Here is a 24,089-nt window from a genome sequence, read left to right on the forward strand (position 1 = left end):
AGTTTATTACAACGAATTTCATTATCATTTAAATCACACACTCATAGCAAATCACTGCACTCATAGAGTAAACAAATTGAAGGTGGCAGCACCGTAACTCCGTCAGAGCGAATAGTAAAATCAGGAAGATTAAAAATCTGGTCTCTTGACAAACCCCACAGTCCCCTTCATGAGGGCCGAACACAAATACGAATGACACTTAACGTTTTTAGAAATGAACGGTTATGTTTTCAGGAAGTTTAACTCATAGTCTTCAGTCATGTATAACTCGTTTCAGTAAAATAACAATAAGTTAATCTGAACCTCACAAATACAATGAACAATAAGATTTAAGATGGAAATGCAAAAAGTCATTTAAATTGATATCTGAATAACAATAAAACTATGATAATGTAAACGCTATCTTCGCTATAGAAAAACTGGTCATAGCTCAATCGATTCCATATTCAATGGATTTATTATTTTAATTGCTTCATATACATATCAAATACACAGCATTTTTTAAAACAAGACACTTGAATCAGCCCTGAAACTGATACATTGATACGTGGTGCGGAACACGTGTTGTTCTACCACAATGCGGTGAGCTCCGTTCAGAAATTGAAATCTGGTTTTTATTCAAGGTGAATTGGATTTTCACCGCTGCTCTCGCAAGACAGAGGAGTCGCCAAGGGTCAATGGATGCTTTGAAAACAATGTGTGATTGAGTCACGAATTCGATTTGATGTCAAAATAAATTCAAAGCCAGTTTGGTTTACCGAAACGAGCGAACAAAAATCTTTTCCTCAACTTCATTCAGGCGCACGGATTGCTTTGATGATTGTAAATATGGAGGTTGTAAAGTCTTTATCAGTCTGACTATGAGCCGAAGAGCATGTGTATTCAACCTAATCACTGTTTTTGTGTATATACGTAATCTTTTTTTAGCTACAGTAAATCATTTAAAAAAAAGTGCAACAATTGTTGGGTGTGTGATGCGGCGATCCTTCTGATATTAGTAGTCATTCTGATCTCGACGATTTACAGTACAGACAAAACATTCTGCAGCGACTGAGATTGAAATCACTCAGCAGTTTGATAGGCTAGTGGCGCACTGTACATCTACAGAATTGCTTGCACTGATAGTTATTGGTATATGCCAGACAATCCTGTATCTAAATACACGATCCTTCCATTTAAATCTGGATGTTCAAACACTTGATAATTGTGTATCTTTTCAAGCAACAACAGTGCATCTTAGTGATTGGATAGACTATCTCATATGAGAAGATTAAAACAATGAGGAACAGTCAAACAATTTCAATGTAATGTGAGTGGCGCATCTTTATCTCATGAAGTAGTTTTGACCGTTTACAAGCAATCTAACAGATTGATGCAAGAGAATAACGTCAACCTGATTCGGATAAAATGGCAAAATCTGATCGACCAAAGAACACCGTACAGGTGGACCATGTTGCTTACTACCATACGTACAAATACAATTCACTACAAAGACTTAACAGTAAGTATTCTGATTTGTTAGTTGTTTTGCAAAATACTTTAGAACTTAGCCCTTAGCTAGTAGAAATTTCATTTATTTATGTATTGTTTGTCTCTTATCAAAGAAAACAGAAATTAGATGATGAGAATACATTTTTAACTGATCTAACACATTTATCAATGAAAAATATATTTGGATATCATAACAATTGCCTCTCGTAAGTAAATGTACCCTCTAGTGACTAAATTAATTTTTAGAAGGACTTCGAAAAAATCACTATGAAGCTTTATAAACATTTTTTAAGTTCTTATTGAAGCTTTTCAGAGGTTTAACTGAAGACCGTCTAAAGGCGGCACTGGGCACTAGAAGGTTAATAACGTTGGCGAGATAGCTAACACACAGAAGATCTCCATTCGTGTATTTACAGTGGGTATTCATTCAAAATTAAAGAAATCTATCTATGCTAGAATCAAACTAGAATCAGAAAAAATCACAAGAAGGTTGTATGCAAAGCCACGACCGCAAGGTTGAAGTAGAATACTTTTACAAGAAAGATAACCCGGCTGCTTGCGTGTCAGTCATTTTTTCTAGTAAATAAACGTTGACCGTTCATTGGCAGTATTGTAATTTCTTTTTGTCTGATATTTTGAATGAAGTTCATTGAATATTTTTAAATTTTGTGCAAATGAGGAGTTGAAGTGCTGCCGAATTGTAATATGCACATTTAATACAACATCATTGAACGGGAACGGAACAAAGGCTACGGTTATGCAGAACGCGAATGCCGGCGCGATGCGATTCGCCTTACCGTGGTGAAATGTACAGATCTTTTTAAGGCGAAGTAGAGCTATACATTCCAACAGATTTCGTCTTGCCGAATCGCATCGCGCCGTTATTTGCGTTCTGCATGACCGTAGCCAAACGCTAAGCGACGCAAACACGTAATAATAGTCAGAGTATGCATGTAGATGAAGATAATTAACTTTGGATTATAGCGCAAAACGAATAAAATATTAACTCTTCAAATAATCATTTGTGTTCTTCAAATTTCAGTTGTTCAATTTAATATCCGATGAAATGTTTGTTTATTATCTGATGAAGCTCTTATATAGGCCAAATAATGCATTCCCAATTTACTAGGTCCATAACTCTGCCGACCGTGCTTGGGAAAGCGCGGTATAACGACTAATCAGAGGTCGAATTTTGTGTTTTGACAAGGCTTAAGAGTTTTCAATAGTACAATAGGTCGAATGATAAAATTGCAATATTTTTTTTTTCCTATCTTAGAAGATTTTCAAATCGATTGCTGCAAAAACGAAGGAAAAAAATATTTTTCTCACTTTTTTCAGTTTTAGATTTTCATTTCACATCCCTATGTAGCCGAACTTCCTGAGAGAAGTATTCTAATTCAAAATTAAATCTTCATTAATTCATTTGTTGTCCTTAAAAGGACAATTGTTCAATTTATCATAGGATGTAGTGTTTATCTTACATATCTGTGTTACCTTGATAGTGAGGACTAAGGCGCACGGTCAACACAATGAGAAAGGTGTTTTCACATTGAAAACTAGACACGGCTTTACTGGAGGAAGTGTAGGCAAATGCATCTACCGCTAATACCACCGCTATCATACGAAAGCGCGTCGTTTCATGTGGAGAATATCAACAACGAAAAATGACGCGCGTCTAAGCATAACCCGAACTGTTTCGCCGTACTGCTCCCATTTACCTTTACATCGGCCTCAGGGAAGTACCGGCTGCATCTGCATCTACCGCTGAGGCTGTCACTATACTGCCATTGGTATCAAAAGTTATTAACTCTTCAAATAAGTGTTTTATTTGTTCTCAAAAGAACAATTGCTCAATTCAAAATCGGATCTCTGTAATATTACCTACAATAATATTCTTCTGAACAAAATGATACAACTTTCCCATTAGGCCTCTGCCATAATAGACGCGAAAAGCGACTCGAACCGATTCGCTCGGCTGTAGGTTAATGTACAGCCATCAGTAGAGCTGTACATTAACCTACGGCCGAGCGAATCGGTTCGCACCGCTTTTCGCGTCTACTATGGCAGAGGCCTTAGAGAAAGTTGCTGGCTGATGTATTCACTTCATGCAAGCCTGCTGCTGATGCTTCCCGCTACCACACTGAAACAGCATTTTAGTGAAGGGAGTGTCTGTTGCATCAGCTGACCCTGCTACTATCGATGCTGATATTCCCGCTGCAACAGTTACGCTATGCATAGCCATGCCACAGTTGTGGCCGCTATACGCTGGCCCAACTGCTGAGCAACTGCAACGCTATCCGTAGCCATGCCACAGTTGTGGCCGCCATTGGTATCCGCTGTACCTGCATCTGCTGGCCCTGCTGCTATCGATGGTGAGATCCGCTGAAACTGCTACGCTTATCCGCAGCCATGCCACAGTTGTGGCCGCTATCCGCTATCGATGGTACCCACTGCTCGCTCCCGCTGCTGCTAAAGGAGGACTTCTGTCGTCGCTGTTCAGAACTATTATGAGCGGCTTCGACTAAAACAGGCTCTTATATAGGGATGAAAATAGGAATGAATTATTTTTCGTACGTGGTGGAATGATATAACTTGAAAAATATGTGTGACTTCATTCTGGCTCAGAGCGATCATTTGATAAGCTCCACCTCTTTTTTCAGTTTCTAAAGTTTTTCCTCAGTTTCGTAGCACGGATGCACAAAAATGATTTTTTGTCGAGCCGGACCGATAGCACTCTTATTGAAGCAACAAAATAACATGTTTTGTGTCGTGTTGTGCAGCTTGGTTGAAGAAAATGTTCCCGTCCCCGTGTCGCATGTAAGCAGATTATTGCGTTCAGTAGACAGTCGATAGTGTATCCAGCGAATAAACACCGATGGTGCTCTCACACACGCAACGGTTTTAACCCGTATCTTATTGCGGTTTGTAACATCAAGCGATTTCGTTTGCTCGCTGTTGCGTGTTGCATCATGTTGCAACTTGGCAGCTGGGAGACGACGAAATTCTGTTTATGCTGATTGATTGAATCGACTTCATATTAGCTCTGCATAGTCGAACTAACTGCTTTCGTGAATGCGTACTAACAGGGCAGTTTATTATTCAATGTCGGTTATGCTGATCGCAGCCTTTGCGCTGCCCCTACAGTGGGGGGTTTACTAAATAAAGTGAAAATTAGACAACTATAACAGAATTTGATTGCATCCCGCACAGAATGTCTGCCTGTGTTGATGCCAGAAAATTATTAACCTTCAATTATTTTTTTATTTGCCTTGAAAAAAGCATGTTGCGGTTCAAAATCGGTTGCTAATTACAACCTTTGAGCTGCCCTAACATTGAGGGAATTAAGATACACGGACAACATGCACTGTGGAAGCTATTTCACATTCAGTAAATTAGACGGGTGCGACAAATTCAATTTGCTAGGATGCAACACAGAATACTTGCTTGCGTTGACAAAAATTATTAACTTTCAATGACTTGTTTATTTGCCTTCAAAAAGGCATTTTGATTTCCAAAATTGGATTTCCTGATGGCAATCTTCATGCTGCCCCAACACGGGGGGAATAATGGCTGTCTGGCGACACACGCTGAGAAAAACCGCGCTGCTCCTGAGACGTGGTGACCAATCACAGGGCTAGTGCTGCTGTTAAGGAAGGACGACTACTGTTGTCGCAGTCTAGAACTATTATGAGCGGCTCAGGCTGAAACAGGCTCTTATATAGGCCAAATAGCATGTTTTCAATTGCAAGGTATATGATCCTGTCGACCGTGCTTAGGAAGCAAGCATATAACGACCAATCAGAGGTCGAATTTTTCGTTTTGACAAGGCTTGACTATTTTCAATAGTACAATAGTGTGAATAATAAAATTACAATTATCTTATTTTGGGAAGAATCTTAGAAGATTTTCCAATCTATTGCTGCAAGAGCGAAGGAAATCCATCGAATACTAACCGATTTATAAGCATTTGAAATTGGACATATTTTTCACTTTTTTCGGTTTTAGATTTTCATTTAACATCCCTATGTAGCCGAACTTCCTGAGAGAAGTATTCTACTTCAAAAAAAACATTTATAAAGATTGGAACTTAGGTGGAATCCATAAATTTCGTAATGCTCCTAGGGGGAGAAGGATAACATTCTAACATTACGAAATATTACATAGAACAAGGGAGGTAGATAAAATTAGCGTTACATGAAAATCTCTTGCCTTTAAGCCATAATAATATACTCCAGAAACCAGCATTTTAATTAAGCAACGCAGAGTAGAGTCAAATCCACCAATACACTCTTCTCCGAAAACCTAGCAAATGCCTGTGTGTCTGTTGTTAAAATAAATCCACGCGATTTATTTAGCAACCGCTAGGTTAGTTTTAACAAAGTTGGTCTAACTAACTATTGAAATTTATTACGATTCGATGTGTCGTTGTTACATTTAACAAGCTAAAATGTGAAAATAATGTTACTCAATTTTCTTCTCAATGATTTTAGGCTCGTATGAAAAATCTAATTTTTCCCAACAACTTGGTTAAGATTTCAAGGTTTTATGGGTTTTACTTTCTTTATTTTTGTTATGTAAAATGAACAAATATGAAAGGGAAATCAAAATAATATACGTAAAAAGCAATTTAGTTATGCGTGATGATGGCAATCCACGGCAAAAAAGTTAAAAATTCGCAGTTAGTAAAACCGAAGGTATTCAAAATTCGCGGCGACTTTGCTCAGAAATTATTGAATGAAATACAGGCCCTGTTCGATTTTGGTAACACGTTTAAATTTTTTATGTTGCTAAAATCGACCCGAACAGTTTTTCCATCATATTTTTTACTTTTAAAGTGGCCTATGATAACTTTAAGGCTCTACATTTGGCTACTAATGGACTTCTTTTTGGAATTCAAGTCGTTTGATGGATTTTGGGTCGGAGTATCCAGAACACGTCCGGAATAGGTCCGCATGTGGCTTATGGCGACCTGGATACTTTATATGACCACCGAAGTAATTAGAGGCATGATACGGCTCTAAGCACTGTTTTGATCATGGTCATAATACCATAACGCTTTCCAGCATCATTTCACTTACTAATGACAAATCATTAGTTATCTCCTTTTTCTAATAATCCTATTTCACATGGTATGGTGTTTTCTTGCACACAAGCAGCGCTTTTACTTTCCATGCCGCACACAAATAACCACTGGCGGCTTTAGCCGCTTCACCTTTATTAGTTAATTTAATTTCTAGTGTAATACATCACACAGTATTATTTATAGTTCAAGGAGAATTTAAACTCCAAAGTGCTACTTCTAAAAACGTTCTCAGTTTATCCACTATGGCGTTGTTATCTCCCTTTTTACTTCAAAAAGTATCTCGGCCAGCCATTCCCGGAAAGACACTCCCACCCTGGAGCCGCAAATGCAAACAGCACGTTTTCAATATTTCGTTAAGCTGACAAATCGTTGATTGAAAGATCTAGTGCTGGATTGAACGGGTGAAAAAACAGGCACGACTGCCACAAAACAGCAAAGAACTTCTCTGGATGTCGTAATGAGTGTAAAAATCCTGAAAATCATTTCTTGGGTTGTTGAATTAGGAAGATTTAGAAAGTCGAAAAAAATTAAGAAATTATTTGAACAAAGCAAAAGTAATAAGTAGGGTTGTTTAGCTATTCACGGATTTTTGATTTGTATATATCAGCTGAAAGAGGTCAATTTTCTGAGCAAAACGTGATTTTTTAAAATTTTATATCATTGTTGTTGAGGATCTTAATAACGACGCGTGTGTACAGGAGGAAATAACTTTTTATTACTGACTGTTTTGCTAGTTTATTTAATCACAACATATCTCTTATCCTTTAATTGAAAGTTTATGATAAATTTAAGCAGTATATCGAGTAACTAGTCAAGAGAATAATCATCAAAACGTTTAGGGCGCGACACATCTCTGCGGGGTCGTTGCGGTAACATTGACTCTCCGTTATTCGTAGTTCTAGCTGTCTCGTCGCAATTGCCGAGTTCTGCTGATACTTGTTCATTGGATAGCGGACGTAATAGGTTCTTCACATGGGATGTGTTCCGCTTGACGATTTGTCCCTTTACTGTTTGAAGTGTCACACTGTTTCCATAACACCCGACCACTGTTGCTGGACTCGGAAGGAATCCTGTGGACACCTTGTTCTGTGGAATCAAGTTTTTCATCAATACTTCGTCTCCGACTACTACTGATGACTCTTTTGCCCCGACTTTCTTGTCTCTCACTGTTTTTGCCTGATATTTACACACCTTATCTCGATCTCGCAGTTGTTCGTCGTCATTGGCATCAGGCTGAAAATGCGGGATCACGTCCCGAAATCTCCTACCAAACATCAATTGCGCGGGCGCTACTCCTGTTATGGAATACGGTGTTAGAGAGTACATGTATAAATATTCCTGGAGAGCTTCTTTCCAGTCTCTGCCTTGGTGTTTACTTATTTTGATCACTTTGAGGAAAGACCTGTTCTGACGCTCAACTTCCCCGTTTGCACTTGGCCAATAGGGGATAGTATGAGTTAGTCTAATACCGTTGTCCACGCAATAATCCTGAAGCTCCAAACTAGAGAAGTTTTTCGCATTATCAAAGGTCAATATATTTGGTAGTCCCATTCTAGTAAATATCATTTTTAGAAAACGAATGACATCGCCTGATGTAGTTGATTTCATAGGTTCTGCCACCACAAAGCGACTATACAAATCGATTAGAACAAATACAAAGAAACCGTCAGGTAGGGGCCCTAGAAAGTCACCAGAGAGGTGATACCAAGCAGTTGTAGGTAATTCACGAACGCGTAGCGGTTCAGGTTTATCGCACTGACCAACAAGCTGACATTCGAAACATTCTTTGCATATTTTCTCGGCTGCTGTATCGATACCGGGCCACCAAACTGCGACTCTCAACCTTCGCTTCATCTTTTCGCGACCAGGATGACCGGTATGTGCCAAGCATAATATCGCATCGCGTAAGCATAGCGGTACACAAATTTTATTTCTACGCAGCAAAATTTCACCGACGACACACAACTCGCTTTGAAACGGTGCGTATCCTTTAATGGTATCATCCCATTTGTTAAGCTGTAGTGCTGCCTTTACTTTCTGAATTTCTTCATCTTCGCGCGAAGTTCGGATAATTTCAGCCATTGCTACTGCCACCGGTCTACTTGCCTCCACTATAGCGCATAACTCAGCTTCTGATTTTCTATCAAAAGTTTTGCTGTCCAAAATTTCCGCCAGTCTCGAAAGCGGGTCTGCTATGTTGATTTCACCAGGAACGTGACGAATAGTGTAACGAAATGCTTGCATCCTTAACACCCACCGTTCTTGTCGCGGATTGGGAGTTGAAGTCATTTTAAAAATATTAATTAGCGGCTTATGATCTGTGAGTACGACGAAATCTAGACCGGTGAGGTACATTCGGAAGCGTTCCGATGCCCAAGCGATTGCTAATGCCTTCTTATCAAGGGTTGAGTACTTTTTCTCTGTTTTCGACAGGCTCTTGCTAGCGTAGCTGATAACACGAGATCTTCCGTTTGAAGTCTGTAATAAAACTGCTCCTAGCCCGTTGTCACTAGCATCTGTAACAAGTGTGGTCCGATGTTTTGGGTTATAGTAACCGAGGTACTGGGGGTTGGACAGGGTAGCTTTAATTTTCTCGAAGCAACGTTTCCTTTCGTTAGTCCAAACAAACTTATTACCTTTAACAGTCATTTCTCGCAGCGATGCTGATGTGTCTGAAAGCTTTGGGATAAACCTGCCAACATAATTAACTAGGCCTAAAAAGCTGCGCATTTCTACAGAATTCTAGGGAGGCCTAAATGACTGAATAGCGTTCACTTTATCATTTGTTGGTAAAATTCCTTTCTCGGACAAAGTGTGACCCATGAAATCAACGGACGTTTTACAAAACTCGCATTTTTTCATATTGACTGCCAACCCAGCTGCTCTCAGTCTGTCTAAAACGGATTTGAGCTTTGAATCATGTTCTTCTTTGGATTTAGCGTATACGAGGATGTCATCTATGAAAACTTTAACTCCTCTTAGGCCTTTTAACACCTGCTCAATTTCCCGTTGGAAAATTTCGGCAGCGCAACTCATGCCAAAAATGAGTCTTTTGTATCGATAATACGCGTTAGGAGTTACAAACGTAGTAATTTCTCGTGATGCAGGAGCCAGTTCGATTTGATGAAAAGCTTTTACCAAATCTATTTTGCTAAAATACTTGCATCCATCCAAGTGCGGCATTATTTCCTCGAATGTTGGCAACGGATGACGTTCTGGGATGATAGCTTCGTTAGCACGTCTCATGTCGACACACAGGCGTACATTTTTTCCACCTTATTTTGGTGTTACCACTAAAGGAGATGCCCAAGTAATTTTAAGAGGAGCTGGTTCTATAACATCTTGGTCAATAAGGTCTTCTAATTTCTTCTCTACTAGTTCTTGTAGCGGATTAGACAATCGTCGGCATGGTTTTTGTACCGGTAAGACACTGCCGTTAAGTTGTATATTTATTTGCACATTTTTCAATTTTCCCACCCGTGGTTCCTTGTCTTTAACGCTAAAAACTTCGCCATGAATTTCAAGAACCCCTAGGTCCATTGATGTTCGCTTACTCAACAAATTATCGCCGTTTTCGCTATCTACCACATAAATTTCCCGTTCAACGCTCTTCGTACGCGTTGCAATAACCGCCTTTATGACTCGGTGAATTTTTATTTTTCCGTCTCCGTACACCCGAAGATGATTTCGTAATTTGGCCACTTCGTGGAACTTGCAACCGTTACGTTTTAAGACTTTCCATGTTTTGCGACTGATGACATTTACGTGTGCACCAGAATCTATCACCCAGTTTATTTTAACTCCGCCTGTGAAGCACGTCATTTTTTCGTGATTCGAGCCCATAGTGTAGATCTGCTTAATGTTATTCTCGCTGCTTGAATCATCCGAATCGCTGCTGACATCCGAATCACTGCTTTCCTCTCCAAAACGATGTACTTGCATTACACTCTTTTTGTTTGATTTTGTGGAAAGTTTTGAGCTCGATTTTGTTTTACACATTTTACGAAAGTGTCCGACGATTTTACATTTGTCACAAGATTTGTTTCTCGCGGGACAACTTTTGTCGTTCGCAAAATGACCGGAGTTTCCACAGCGAAAACATACATCCTTTTTTTTCATTGTTTGATTCGTCCTCTTTTTGCTTCAAGTTGCGAAAAACGAAACGGTCGTACGGAACGCTCGCTAAGGGCGCAAAGTAATTATCTAGAAGCTTGACTGCTTCGCGGTAAACATCGGATCCCTGGGGCGGTGCAGCGTCATGATTGTCCAGATCATAGAATATATCTTGGACTTGGGTTCCAGCAAAATGTAGCAGATACGACTTTTTTCGAGAAGGAAGAGCGATGCAATTAACGTCTAAAAACAGTTCTAATGATCGCTTCCATCTTCGCCAACGGGTGCCGATTGACGAAACATCCGATGTATCGAAAGGTAGCAATGTAGCTTTGTTGTTTTCCATTTATTTGGCCTTTTTACGTCCTACCTCGTGTTGCAAACTTTGAGGTTATGTGCACTCACTGACGTAGTTACTACGTAATTTTCAATGAAAACGACGTTTTATCACCGTATCCCCACAGTTACTAAATGGAACCGTTTCCTCCAGAGCGAATTTAATCTTCCTTTTTGCAGAATTGGTCGAATTTCTATCCTCGTCGCCAAAATGTTGAGGATCTTAATAACGACGCGTGTGTACAGGAGGAAATAACTTTTTATTACTGACTGTGTTGCTAGTTTATTTAATCACAACAATTGTCCTTCGATTTTCAAATAAAGAATAAAAATCGCTCTAAATCGCTACAATGACAGTTGATATTGATACATGGGCGAACTGTCATTGTAGCGATTTCGAGCAGTTTTAATTCGTGATTTAAAAATTGCAGTACAACGATACAATTTTTTTGAAAATCACGTTTTGCTTAGAAAATGCAGCTCTTTCAGATGATATAAAAACAGATATAGCTAAACAACCCAATTAATAATTGAGATATTATTACAAAGCAGCATAAAACAAAAAGAGAAAATGGATATCTGATAAGTTAAAATTGAGATATTAATCATAAAACTACGTAGAACATGTAAAAACATGAATCAATCACATTAGACTGGGCCCTATTACAGAAGAACTACACGCTCGTAAATAATAACTCATGAACTGAGCAACTCTGACTCAGTTTAGAACGATGTTCGTAGACGTCAAAAAATGAGTAGAAGTCCTTTTTGATTTTGAGTAACTTTGACTCACTTTTTGGGTTCCCTTCATATGACTTCTTTCTGAGTAACGTCGCATATAACGACGTCCATTTTGAAAGGTGATTATGATGTGCTTCAGTTTGTAACATATGTTTTTCAATTGTGTGCGCCTCAGAAGGCATTATAACTGTTTACTTTTATTACAAGGTATAATTATTTATGAATATGTGGTGTCGTTTATTGGTCGTGGCGGATTTCTAGCCAGCAATAAAACTGAACTGTACCCAAAAAATGAGTAATGTCGTACTCAAATTTTGAGTAATAATGACTCATTTTTAAAGACGCCTAGTGTTACTCAGTTTTGAGTATTTGTGGAGTTACTCAATTTTAGAGTTGTTCCACTTTTTACGAAAATGCGTCAAATGTTACTCATTTTAGAGTTATTATTTACGAGCGTGTAGTCTCACCTCCAGTCATTGACGAGGCGAGCAAAAAGTTGTATTAACTGTGTGTACCTCGGATTATTGGAAACGTCAGACAACTGCAGCAGAAAATTCCACAGACGTATCGTAGCTGGAAGTCGTGCTCACTGTGGGTTCCACAAGACCTTGAGGTCTGGTAACCTTCACCCCTGTACCAAATGCACCATGTACAAGACGCTTGTAAAACCGATAGTCCTCTACGCGCACGGAACATTGACAATACTCGAGGGGCCGTTTTCGAACGACATGTGCTTAGGACATGGACATGGTGGAGTATATAAGGACCCTCCCAGCTGATCTCGAGGTACGATGCTGGCCTAACAAGCCAGTCGTCGTAGGTTTGAGTCTCGGCTCGGGAGAGACTGTTAGTGTCAATAGGATCGTAGCGATAGTCCCGCAATTGGGTCGTTTAGCTATTCACGGATTTCCGATTTTTATATATCATCTGAAAGAGTGTAATTTTTTGAGCAAAACGTGATTTTTTAAAACTTTATATCATTATCCTTCGATTTTTAAATGAAGAATGAAGGTTCGCTCTAAATCGCAACAATGACAGTTGGTATATGGGCGAACTGTCATTGTAGCGATTTCGAGCAGTTTTAAATCGTGATTTAAAAAGCGAAGGACAACGATAGAAAAAAATTTTAAATCACGTTTTACTTAGAAAATGCAGATCTTTCAGATGATATAAAAAACTGATATAGCTAAACAATCCAATTGTCCTGTACACTTGACAGTTGGCTGCGAAGTCTGTGTTTAATAAAACAGAAGGTCGAGTTCCGAATCTGAATGTAGCACAAAGGCTTTGCTTTGCTTTCATAAGGATGGCCTATGAAGGCGAAGAATGAACCACGAGCTGGTGCAACTCTACGGCGGGCCGAAAATCACAACAGCTGGTTGAGTACAATGGGCGGGACATTTTGTGAACATTCCGCACAACAATTCCGCAAAAATGATGCTCGTCTGGAATCAGCCCGGTATAAGGCGTAGAGGCGCGCAACGAGCTAGGTGGTTGGACCAAGTGGGGCAAGATTAGGAAGTGTGGGATGCTCAAGAATCTGAAGGCAAGCTTCCATGGACCGAGTTTGTTAGTGTAACATTGTGACGCAGGTGAAATTCTGATAGTTGTTTCACCAGGAAAGTAAATATTTGACGTAGGAAGTAATAGTACATCATACATCTCTACCCTATGCTATGTAGGCAAATCCTGTTGCTGAAGACAGTTGACAGGTGATCATCTGACCCATAATCAAACACAATTAGGCGAACCTAGAACATCTGAAATATATGACACAAGATTGCGATACATTCCAAGCACATGCGGCTATTTCATTAGATACGTTACTTCAAACATTGTTACAATCGTGATTGATCGTAAAGATTATAAGGTCTAATCTCAAGAATGATTTGGAGTTAGTGTATGAGCTAAGACAAGACGCGACAGCTGGTCACCGTTACATGCAACCAATTTGAACCGGCTGCTGATTGGCTGAATCCGATAACGCAATCGTCACGTAGAAAATACAACGAGGTTCCTTTTCACTGTAAAGTAGTGATGCTGGAGAGTCATAATTTAGCTATTATAATTGTTCATAAATAATGATGCAAAAGTATGCAAGGTACATGATATAACCGAGTAATGTATTTCACTGTTATAACTTTAAAAAATGCATTGATTAATCGTTTTTTACTATTTCGGTTGAAGTCCAAGAAACTTAGGAAGAAAAAATTTGGATACCAAGAAACTTAGGAAGAAATAATTTGATAGTAGAAGCACAGACTAACAGACGTAACACTGGAACCTAGCTCCATCGCCACAAAAAACGTTCATTTCAAATTTTCAATCGAATAACAGTCAACGCGCGAGAACGTCGTCTGGGGCGCTGTCATGCAATCTGTCGACTTCAGGAGTTAAGAATAGTGAACGTCTTTCTATTAAAAGGGTTAGATTCCTCGGGTTATCTTAACCGGTGTGCAAAGGTCCTTTTCGCATTCGAAAGGCTTAAACACACAAGGGACAACCTCTGAAATCTAGCGTTCGGATTTAGAAAGATCTGTGCGAGTTCGTATTTGCTAGTGGTATGATTTTATTTGGTAGCAAATCGGGTATATATACAAAATTTACAAATTCGAATCTTATGAACTATGCCTACGTATGGAAGAGAAAATGAGAGAGAAGATTCTCCGAATCTTCGTAAGGGAACAAATAAGAACGCGACAGAATTTTCATTCGCCTAGTCAGGTCAAATTTGCCTTCCCCTAATCCGGTACCTGAACGGGAAAAAGGTTCCGAACGTTATCGGCTTTCTTTACACGCGCCTACGACAACATTCATTCAGATAGTTACAATGTTTTACAAAGCGCCGGATTTGCATTCCCTATTTCCCTACATAAGATGATAATGCGTACGCAGACGCGCCGGCTGATAATAGGACTTATCGCCCTTTTCTTGAGCATTACTCGTCCATAATTCGCATAGTCATTGACGCTGGCTAAACCTAACAGACTAAGAAAACAGAACAGAAAATAGACCGCTTACGATTAGTGGCCTCGCACGGATCTAGAAATTCTATACCTGCTTCTAATCTAGCACCCGCACGAAGGGTCGGTCGGGGATTATTTATGTAGCAATCTCCTCTATGACGGGAACCTATTTGCGATTATTAAATCTATTCTAATTCCTTTTATAAGAACAATATTAAATGAGTTGCTGAATGACTATATTGTCAAGTTCTAAATAATGCGTTTGCTACATTCTGGACCCCATAAATCTACTAAGATTTATCAAAAAACTATTACGCATTATTACAAAATTATACATCTTTTCAAAATAAACATATTGCATTTACGGTTCAAATAAATTACTAACATATTACTACACTTCATCTTCTGTGGTGTGTTTCGCAGCCGTGTAGCGTCTTCTGGCGGTCTCCTTAATTCACGATTAGCCATGACTGTATCTAACGTAGATATACATTGCTGCTATCGCTATTTTCAGTGGCAGTATCGTAGGCTTCCCAATCGAGACAAATAGTTGAATGTTGTGGACAGTTTTTTCTGCCATCTCTATGTTGATCGCATCACGCCGAATTAGTCAAAAAACGGATTCAACTTAATTGGGAAGGATCCTTCCTGTACAATGTATTTCGATGTACCTCAGATGAGCGGCTTTGAAATTTATTCTTTAGAAATTTAGAAATTACCGCAGAAATTCGCGAAAATAATCCTAAAGCCTCAAACACCGAACTCGTGATTCTCCTCACTGGACCAATTCTGAGCAATCAGATTGCTGCCCAGTTTAGCGTAACCAGAGTGCGGGGACTGTTTTCCCAGGCAGTCCACCTGGAGTACCAAAACAAACAAACTAGAACGAACGCGAGACGTGAGACACCTTAGAATACCTAAATCATCAAAAACATCACTTCAACAACAGGGAAACGCACTATATTACTTTTACAATTATATTTACAAGCATGCTTCGTTTTACTACTAACTAAATTTTGGCCATCTATACCTAGCTCACTAACCTATAGTGTGCGTGGGTGGAGTGTCTAATGGCTACGCCATAAAGCTTCTCTCAAGGTGGGGGTCTTGGCTTAACTGGTTTATATCAACCTGCGCAGGGATTTTTATGGTTCGTACTCACTCGATCGGCGGCTACTACCTCTCCTTTCTACTTATTCAGCATCCGACAGCAATCGGTTCAATCTGCAATCACCGCCCCATCCAGGTACGGTCGTGGTTTCTGCAATGGCGTCGATAACTGCTACAGCACGCGCCGATCAGTCCGATCAGCGAATCAGCATAGGCCGCCTAAGTGTGCGGCGGCTGGCGGAACGGGCCTTGTCCTGGCTGACGGTGGGTCCCAGAAGTGTGCGGTAGGAGGGTGGATGTACTTTGCTGGCGGTGGGTTTTATGGCTTCGCCAAGCGCTTTTAAATAAAACGTAAAAAGCCGTCGAACGGCTGTTCGACGCGGTTAGGTTACACAGTTACCGCCAAACCCAGACAAACTTTACCTTTTGTTTTCACCACACTTGCTGGCAAAGTCTCCACTAAATTTATAGCTACTCCTAACATGCGCTAATCCTATCAAAGAAACAAAATTTAAAACAACTAGCTAATCTAAGACAACCTCACGCTAACACAAACCTCGAACAAAATCGCGAACAACACAAAAACACACACTCTGGCTTCTTTCGCCGTTCGATTATAAATGATCGAAGCGAGATTGGTTTGCCCCTCAGATCAAACGAGACATTTGGTTTGAAACCGGAAATTTTACAACGAACTTCCACGGCAAATTCAAACCCGAGTTTATATCTCCCTTTCCCATTAGATTCATGCATCTAACCATTTCATTTCTCGAGTTTAATGACCTGCGCTGGCTGGGATTTTACCAATAAGAACAAGCAAGTAAGTCGCAGATTCGTGCTTGAGATTTTGGGTTGCGTCACCGCGAATGAGAGGCTAAAGGAAGAGCAAATATTCAAACGGCTAACTCGTACGCAAGGTGTAATTGCGCCTGGTTAGCCAACTAACCATGATCTTTATAGTAGATCAGCTATAAATTCGAAAATTGACAAAGAATAATTATGCAAATTTAATTCACCAACATGATTGCTACATAACACCCCGGTCTGTTTTACGAAAATTTGATTGTAGAAGTACAATCAAATTTTCGTAACTGCAAACCTGACAGAAACAAATTACCAAATGAGAAAATTTTGGAAGAAAATTATGTGCAGAATATTTACAAAAAGCAATCATAACTTAAGCTACTATTTACAATATTTACAAAATGTTAGGTTCACCAAGAAATTCAAACTATGGGCGTGTAACGTTCCTTCGGTACTGTACGGTGATTCAATTAAATTTCCCAAATAGATTATTCCCAAATACGGCATCGCTTTATTTTTTTAAAACGAGCTTCCAATATTCCAAGGCAATTTTACTAGAGGACCGCTCCAATCACTATGTTGGAAAGGCACCCCCAGCAAAACTCCCATGCTATTTACTTTTCGAGAGAATTTCCTTCTTTGGAAACTTCTCTCTATTAGGCAAACGCATTATCCCCAAATTAAAAATTCCCCAGCAGTAACTCTAACGACGACTCTTCGTCTAGTGAGAAATCTGCCACATAAATATTCATAAATACCCCAAACAATTAAAACAATAAATTGGCACATTCACATACAGGACTACTCCAACACTACGGTTGGAAAGGTATCCTACATAAATCTACCTTCTGTTTACGTCAAAGACACCCCAGGACACACCTGAACACGAATCTTTGCCCACAACGCAATAACCCACATTAATTTACCCAGCAGTAACTCATACACCGAAATTATTGGTCACAGAGAAAACTGCCACTGCAATTCGCATAAATACTCAACATACAATGGTTATGCTTCTACACCGGACTACATCCGACAACATGAAACATTAACCGACATAAATAACTCCAAACACATTTTACGAAATGTTTCTAACATCGAACATAATCGACCAGAACGAAACAGACGAAAAATGATTAAACACCCTGTGCTATAAAAAGCTCCGCACTAAATTACGCACACATATGAACACCCGTACAGCAGCGATAGAAACGTCAAACGTAAAGTAAACAGTGATTAAGAAGAGTGTGTTTTGTGCTACAGGATAGTAAATCGGAAAAAACAGGTAAGAAAAATGATAATTTTATATAATTTATACGGAAGTTCACTACAAGAGAACTCCCATATAAAATTATGTTTTGTAGAGCCATATCACCGCCCCCATCGGCACCCGACGGACGGACTAGACTACCCGGGTACGAGTAGGGTCTGGAGGAAAATATTGAGGTAGAACCGGACATCGAGGGAAAAAGTGAACAGGAAAGATGACTTCCAATTACAGGTAAGATTTCGAACATAAACTAATATTTTTAAAATTTTAGGATAGCCGGAGAACTGGAATGAAATTTTGCACCGAAGGACGGCTGCAGCGGCTTGCTAGCAGGACGGCAGCGAGCCATAAAATTTTTCAACTATAAATTTACCAAGATATAAATTTTTCAACCAGACAAAAATTTCAGAAACTAACAATATTTTTAAGCAAACCATGTTAACTAACATAAATAATTAACTAACTAAACAAATGAATAAATAACAGATAGAGAAAATAAATAAATTAACCCTAATTCAGCAACCATATAAACATCTAAATAAATATTTACTTATATTCTAAATATAAAGAAATAAATAAATAACATGCAATTAAATCTACTATTTACAAATTAAACTGACCATACTAACTCAAAATAATAAATTTAAGTAGCAGGACAATTTAAAAATATACATAGCGTTAGGTACTAACTTACACCTAAGACTCGATGTAGTTGCACACACTAACATTACTGACGCCGAAAGGGAAATTTTACATTCGCCTCGTTTTTTCCTTGCCCTTAATTTTGTCTAACGTCTTATAGAAGTTTTTCCTGGTCAAACGAAGAAACTCTCCTTGTTTGATGCTAACCCTCACCAAGAATTCGTTGTCTGTGGACGATTCTTGATGAAATATTTCGCATCATTAGCTCAGAACAATTTCTTCGTTCAAACTTGCCATTTTCTTGTTTCAACACATTTCGTAAAGTTCCTCGAGCGTTTCAGCATCAAGGATCCCCCAGTAAATAGATGTTTTTGTGAGGGCCGCACTAATGTGCGCTTCCTTACGAAATGGCAGAACAGTGTTTCTGCACCAGAGCTTTCGCATCATGGCTCAGTTGTCTCGACTCAATTGAGCGATACATAGCTTGAAAATGTTTGAAGAATTTCAACAAAATGAGGTTGAGAATTGGAACAAATTGTTACCATTCTACACAATCTTAAAATTTTAGTGCGGCGAGTATTAGTAGAACTGAGTCATTACTCGACCACGGCGAAATCATCGCTTTGGGCTCACTTTTAATTCGTGTTTCCACTACTTTCGACAGGTCATTGCCCAGCTCCTTCTTAAACTTCATGCTCTATTCTACGAGGCCAATACTCTTAAGGCCGCTTTGATTGTGCAGATTCAGCAACTTGCCCAATGACCATTGAGAAAGCGGAAAGAAATTCGGTCCCTCACTTATTTTAAAATTAAAAAAAAAGTTACTCCGTAGAGCTACATAGCTTTGAAAAACAAAATTTTATTCTTGTCACTCCGTAGAGATGCATAGCTTAGAAAAAAAAAAATCAATTTCATATTGTCACTCCTTAGAGTTACATAGCTGGAAAAAAAAATTATCAACATTTTGCAACGGTGGAAACGTTAGACTAAGGACGAGACAATTTTTTAAGAAATTTACAATTGTAAATTCCCAGTCTTCGCCCTTCTAAATCGTCAAGATCGTAGCAATGTGCCCCTACAACCCTCCTTACCACCGCTGGAATGTACTTCGGTGCCAGCTTGGCGCAAAACCCTTTCCCTTTGTCCGACTGCTCCGTATTCTTTTTGAGCACCTGCTCACCGACCGAGTAGGTAGGACAGTTCGCATTGGAGCGCAGGTTGTAGTACGAGGAGTGCTTTTCATAAGCGGTTTTTAAATTTTTCCGCACATCTTCTAACATCTTTTCCCTCTCCTCGTCTACAATCTTGTCGTTACTCGGAGTTGGAGCGTCGCGCAGATGCCGATATTCCCGGCCGTCGGATACCATGTTCCGACCAAACATGACAAAGTAAGGAGTGTAGTGGGTGGCTTCGTGGACAGAGTTTCTCACCGCGTTGGCGATCTGTTGCAGGTTATTCGCCCATTCTTTGTGATCCTTCTTGATGCAAGCCCGAATAGCAGTCGTTATCACCCTGTTAACCCTTTCCGTGTCATTCACCTGGGGGTGGTAATTGGGCGTTCTCCAGTGTGTGACATGGTAACGGGCCAACAGATCGTTGAATAACGAAGAGGTGAACTGGGATCCATTGTCCGAGAGGATCACTTCCGGCACTCCAAACAGCAGGAACAGAGAATTCTCCACGAAGCTGACTAACGATTCAGCTGTTGCTTGTCGGAAGGGCTGCACGATCACGAATTTGGAAAATAGGTCCGTTACCACCAGAAGGCACGTATTTCGATTTTTGCCCGAAGTTGGCAGAGGGCCGACATAATCCATCGCGAGAAATTGCCACGGGTACTGAGCGATCTTCTTCTGATTGGCCATGGGAGGTGTCGTGTTCTGGTTCGAAGCTTTGCTCATCTGACACGTTAAGCAGGTTTGACAGATTCGCTTCACTTCACTGCTCATGTATGGCCAATAGAATCGTTCCCTCACAGCATTCAATGTCTTCTCGAAGCCCAAATGTGCACGTTCGTGAACCGTACGTACAATCTCGGGTCTCTCCGCTTTTGCTGGATACCGTTTCCACTGGAATCGCGGGTCCTCAACTCTTCCGTCCACCTTCACGAACTTCCAGATTTCCCCGTTGACAACACGAAAGTCTGGGTACTTGGCTGGCTCTTGCTGGATTTTATCGGCCAGATCTTGTTGTTCGACATCTACCGCCTGTACAGAAATAGTTTCGACGGACCGGGACAAACAATCCGCCAGGATATTGCTCTTGCCCTTTCTGTACTCCAGCTCGATGTCGTACGACTGGATTTTTAGAGCCCAACGAAGCAGTTTCGCATTGCCAGATTCAACCCCAATCGAAAACAGCCACAACAAACTTCGAGCATCGGTGACCACCTTAAAACGGGTCCCTTCAACAAAGTGGCGGAAATGTTCGATCGCCAAGAGCACTCCCAAACATTCCTTCTCGACACTCGCATATTTCCTTTGGGTACTACTCAACTTTTTGCTGAAGTAGGCCACGACTTTCGGCACGTTGTTGTGGTGTTGGATTAACGCTGCCCCAACAGCATTATCCGAAGCATCGGACTCGATCGAGAACGGAAGCGAAAAATCTGGATTCCCCAGAATCGGTGCTGAAACTAACGCAGCTTTTAGCTCCCCGAAGGCGGCTTCAGCTGCCTCAGTCCAGACAAACTTCGCTCTCGATTTTTTTAGAAGATCGGATATCGGCGCCACGATCCGACTGTATTCTCGGATGAAACGTTGGTAGAATCCGGCTAATCCCAACAGGCGACGAATGTCCTTCACATTTCGGGGTCGAGCGTAGTTCAGAATCGGGGCGATTCGACTATTGTCTATGGCTACGCCTTCTTCGGTAAGCAAGTAGCCTAAATATGTAACCTGCTTGCGACAGAAGCGGCTTTTGTCGAGCGAGATGGTGAGGTTGGCTTTAGCTAGGCGTTCCGCCACGATCCGCAGAAGCCGGACGTGCTCCTCAAACGTCTTCGTAGCGATGACGATATCGTCTAGGTAGACGAAGACGTTTGGCTCTAGGTCGAAGCCTATCACACGGTCCATGAGGCGACACATCGTGAAGGGCGCATTAGTTAAGCCAAACGGACAGACTTTGAAGCGGAACAATCCTTGTGGGGTCCTGAAAGCGGTATAATCCCGACATTCCTCCTTCAAAGGAATTTGGAAATACGCATCTTTCAGGTCCACAACGGAATAATACTTGGCCTTACCAAGCCGGTGGAATATTCCTCCCATGTTTCGCATGGGATAGGAATCTTTCTTGGTCCAAGCATTGATCCGCCGCGAGTCTAAGCACACCCTTAACTTCCCATTCGTCTTACGAACAGGAACTAGAGCACTTGCCCACTCGCTAGTGCATTCTTCAATGGCATCCATCCGTTTGTACCTCTCTAACTCTGCTTCCATCTCCGCCTGTACTGCAGGCGAACATCGGTACAACGGTTGCCGACACGGTTTTGCCTCCTCTCGGAGCACAATTTCATGCTGCAGCAACGATGTTCTCCCCAGTCTGTTTTCGGTCGTGCAAGGGAACATCTTAATGGCTTTCACCAAACTTTCCCGCTCCTCTACCGTTAGATCATGTTCGGTCTCAACCGTTTCGGGGGTTGTTTTCGACGGCTCTGGCAATTCCAACGCCGGAATATCCAGCGTCTCATCTGGCCCCATCGGTTTCAAGGCGGGTAACGTGGTGATCGATTTCACTGCTGCCGGCGTAATATCTTGTTTTGTTGACTCGATAGCAGTGATTAACTCGAATCCGTTATCTCCCTGAATCATTGGCTGAATACCAAACTTTCTCCAGAAGTTATATCCCAAAATTAGGTTCTGTGAGACTTGAGGAACAACTAGAATAGGCAGAACCTTTGTCACCCCTCGAAATCGTACGGGCAGCTGCACGTATCCCAAGCTCTCGTGAACGGTTTTATCGGCGGTCACTATTTTCAAAGGACTGGTCTGAAGCTTTAGACCGTTTCGTTCAGCAATGTCAGGGATGTTCGTCACACTGACACTGGCTCCCGAATCTAGCAGTGCGTCATATACTTGGTCGAAAATGTGTACCGTAATGTGCGGACAACTCTCGGTCTGAACTCGCACCTCACACACTTTCTGGAGTAGATCGTCAAAACCTTCATTGGGAACGTCTCTGTCAGTTGGAATGCGGTTGTTCCCATTTTTGCATTCCCGACTTAGTTTTCCGACCTTCTGTTTGCAGAAACTCGCGGGTGGATGTTGCAGTTACTGGACACCTTCCCGGGATTCCCACAAATGTAGCAGAAAACTCTTTTTTCTTCGGAACAATGTCTCCAGACATGCCCCGCCTTACGACAGTTCCAACACAACGGGCCCAAGCGCTCCGTTCCGTGTGCTGGTTGCTGCCGCACTGGTCGGGTTTCCGCTGGAAGGTTGGCTGACTCAACAGGTTTCCTTCGCTGCTCACCTTTCCGTCCAATAAAATTGACCTCTTCCGCCTCCGAATACGACTCGTCGCTGCTACGATTCTCCACTTCGATCTGATGGACTCGATTGGGGGGTCGAGCTGGTCCATCCCGATTCTGTCGAAAGGTGGGATCGTACGCATCGATGCGATAAGCATAATATTCGAGCTTTCGTAAATCTCGAACTGTCTTGCAGGCCAATTTCGATTGGTAATGCGGTCGCATGTTGTCCCAAATCACCTCGAAGAGACGGTGCTGGTCCAACGGTGTGGTCAACAATTTGTTGAGTCGCTCGATCTCCATCTTAAACGAAAGAAAGGTTTCATTCCGATGCTGTTTCCGTTCGTAAATCCGCTGCCGATTCCCTTGGTCCTTATTGGGGTTACCGTACATGTACCGTATCCTTTCTTCAAAGTCCTCCCAAGTGAGAAACTCGTCAGAATAGCATAGGTACCAGTCATAAGCTTCCCCTCTAAGGATCGTATGGATTCGTTGCAGAAGTACATCGTCCGCAATGCGATCCATATGCGCTAAGCGACGGATTTTGTGGAGAAAATCTTCTAATGGCCGTTGCCGACTATCGCCACTGAAGGTCAAATGCCACTTTTCCATTCGGCGGTCAGCGTTTTGAATTTCGGCGTCGCTAATTCGCCGCTCCCTTCGGCTATCTCGCCTGCGATGCGGACTGAACACGTTATCATCCGCGAGAGAGCTGTCGTCGTCGCTAGAATCCCAGCGTTCACGCTCGACTCTGAGGCGATGATCCCTGCGTCCACTATCTGGATCTGGCGAAAACCGGTTCCGGTCCCTCCGGTCTGCCCCGGTATCGCCTCTCTGACGACCACTGGCATCACGATCGTGTCTGGGGCGATGCTCCCTACGTTCACGATCTGGATCCGGTGAATATCGGTCCCGATTCCGCCGGTCTACCCCGATATCACCTCCCTGACGATCCCGCGATAAGTCGCGTCGAACACGCTCAGGTTCATAACGGTCCCATCGGTTTTGCTCGCGTTGTTCCGCCCACGGATTGTTGAGGTCTAGAGGAAAAATCATCGAATGCCG

At 41.3% G+C, this 24,089-nt stretch overlaps 1 protein-coding gene across 2 annotated transcripts in view; it reads left to right on the forward strand.

Moving 5' to 3' along the window:
• Positions 1 to 887: 887 nt before the first annotated feature.
• Positions 888 to 24,089, forward strand: part of LOC129727506 (uncharacterized) — a 39,087-nt gene continuing 15,885 nt past the window's right edge. The window contains exons 1-2 of one of the 2 annotated variants that reach the window (XM_055685390.1): positions 888 to 1,309; positions 1,369 to 1,501. In XM_055685390.1, the coding sequence (XP_055541365.1) occupies positions 1,408 to 1,501 (94 nt within the window). In that variant the 5' untranslated portion in view covers positions 888 to 1,309; positions 1,369 to 1,407. Of the gene's footprint in view, positions 1,502 to 24,089 lie in introns of both variants that reach the window. The other variant, XM_055685389.1, reaches the window with a different exon arrangement.

This window comes from Wyeomyia smithii, chromosome 3, assembly GCF_029784165.1.
Source record: "Wyeomyia smithii strain HCP4-BCI-WySm-NY-G18 chromosome 3, ASM2978416v1, whole genome shotgun sequence".
NCBI lineage: Eukaryota > Metazoa > Arthropoda > Insecta > Diptera > Culicidae > Wyeomyia > Wyeomyia smithii.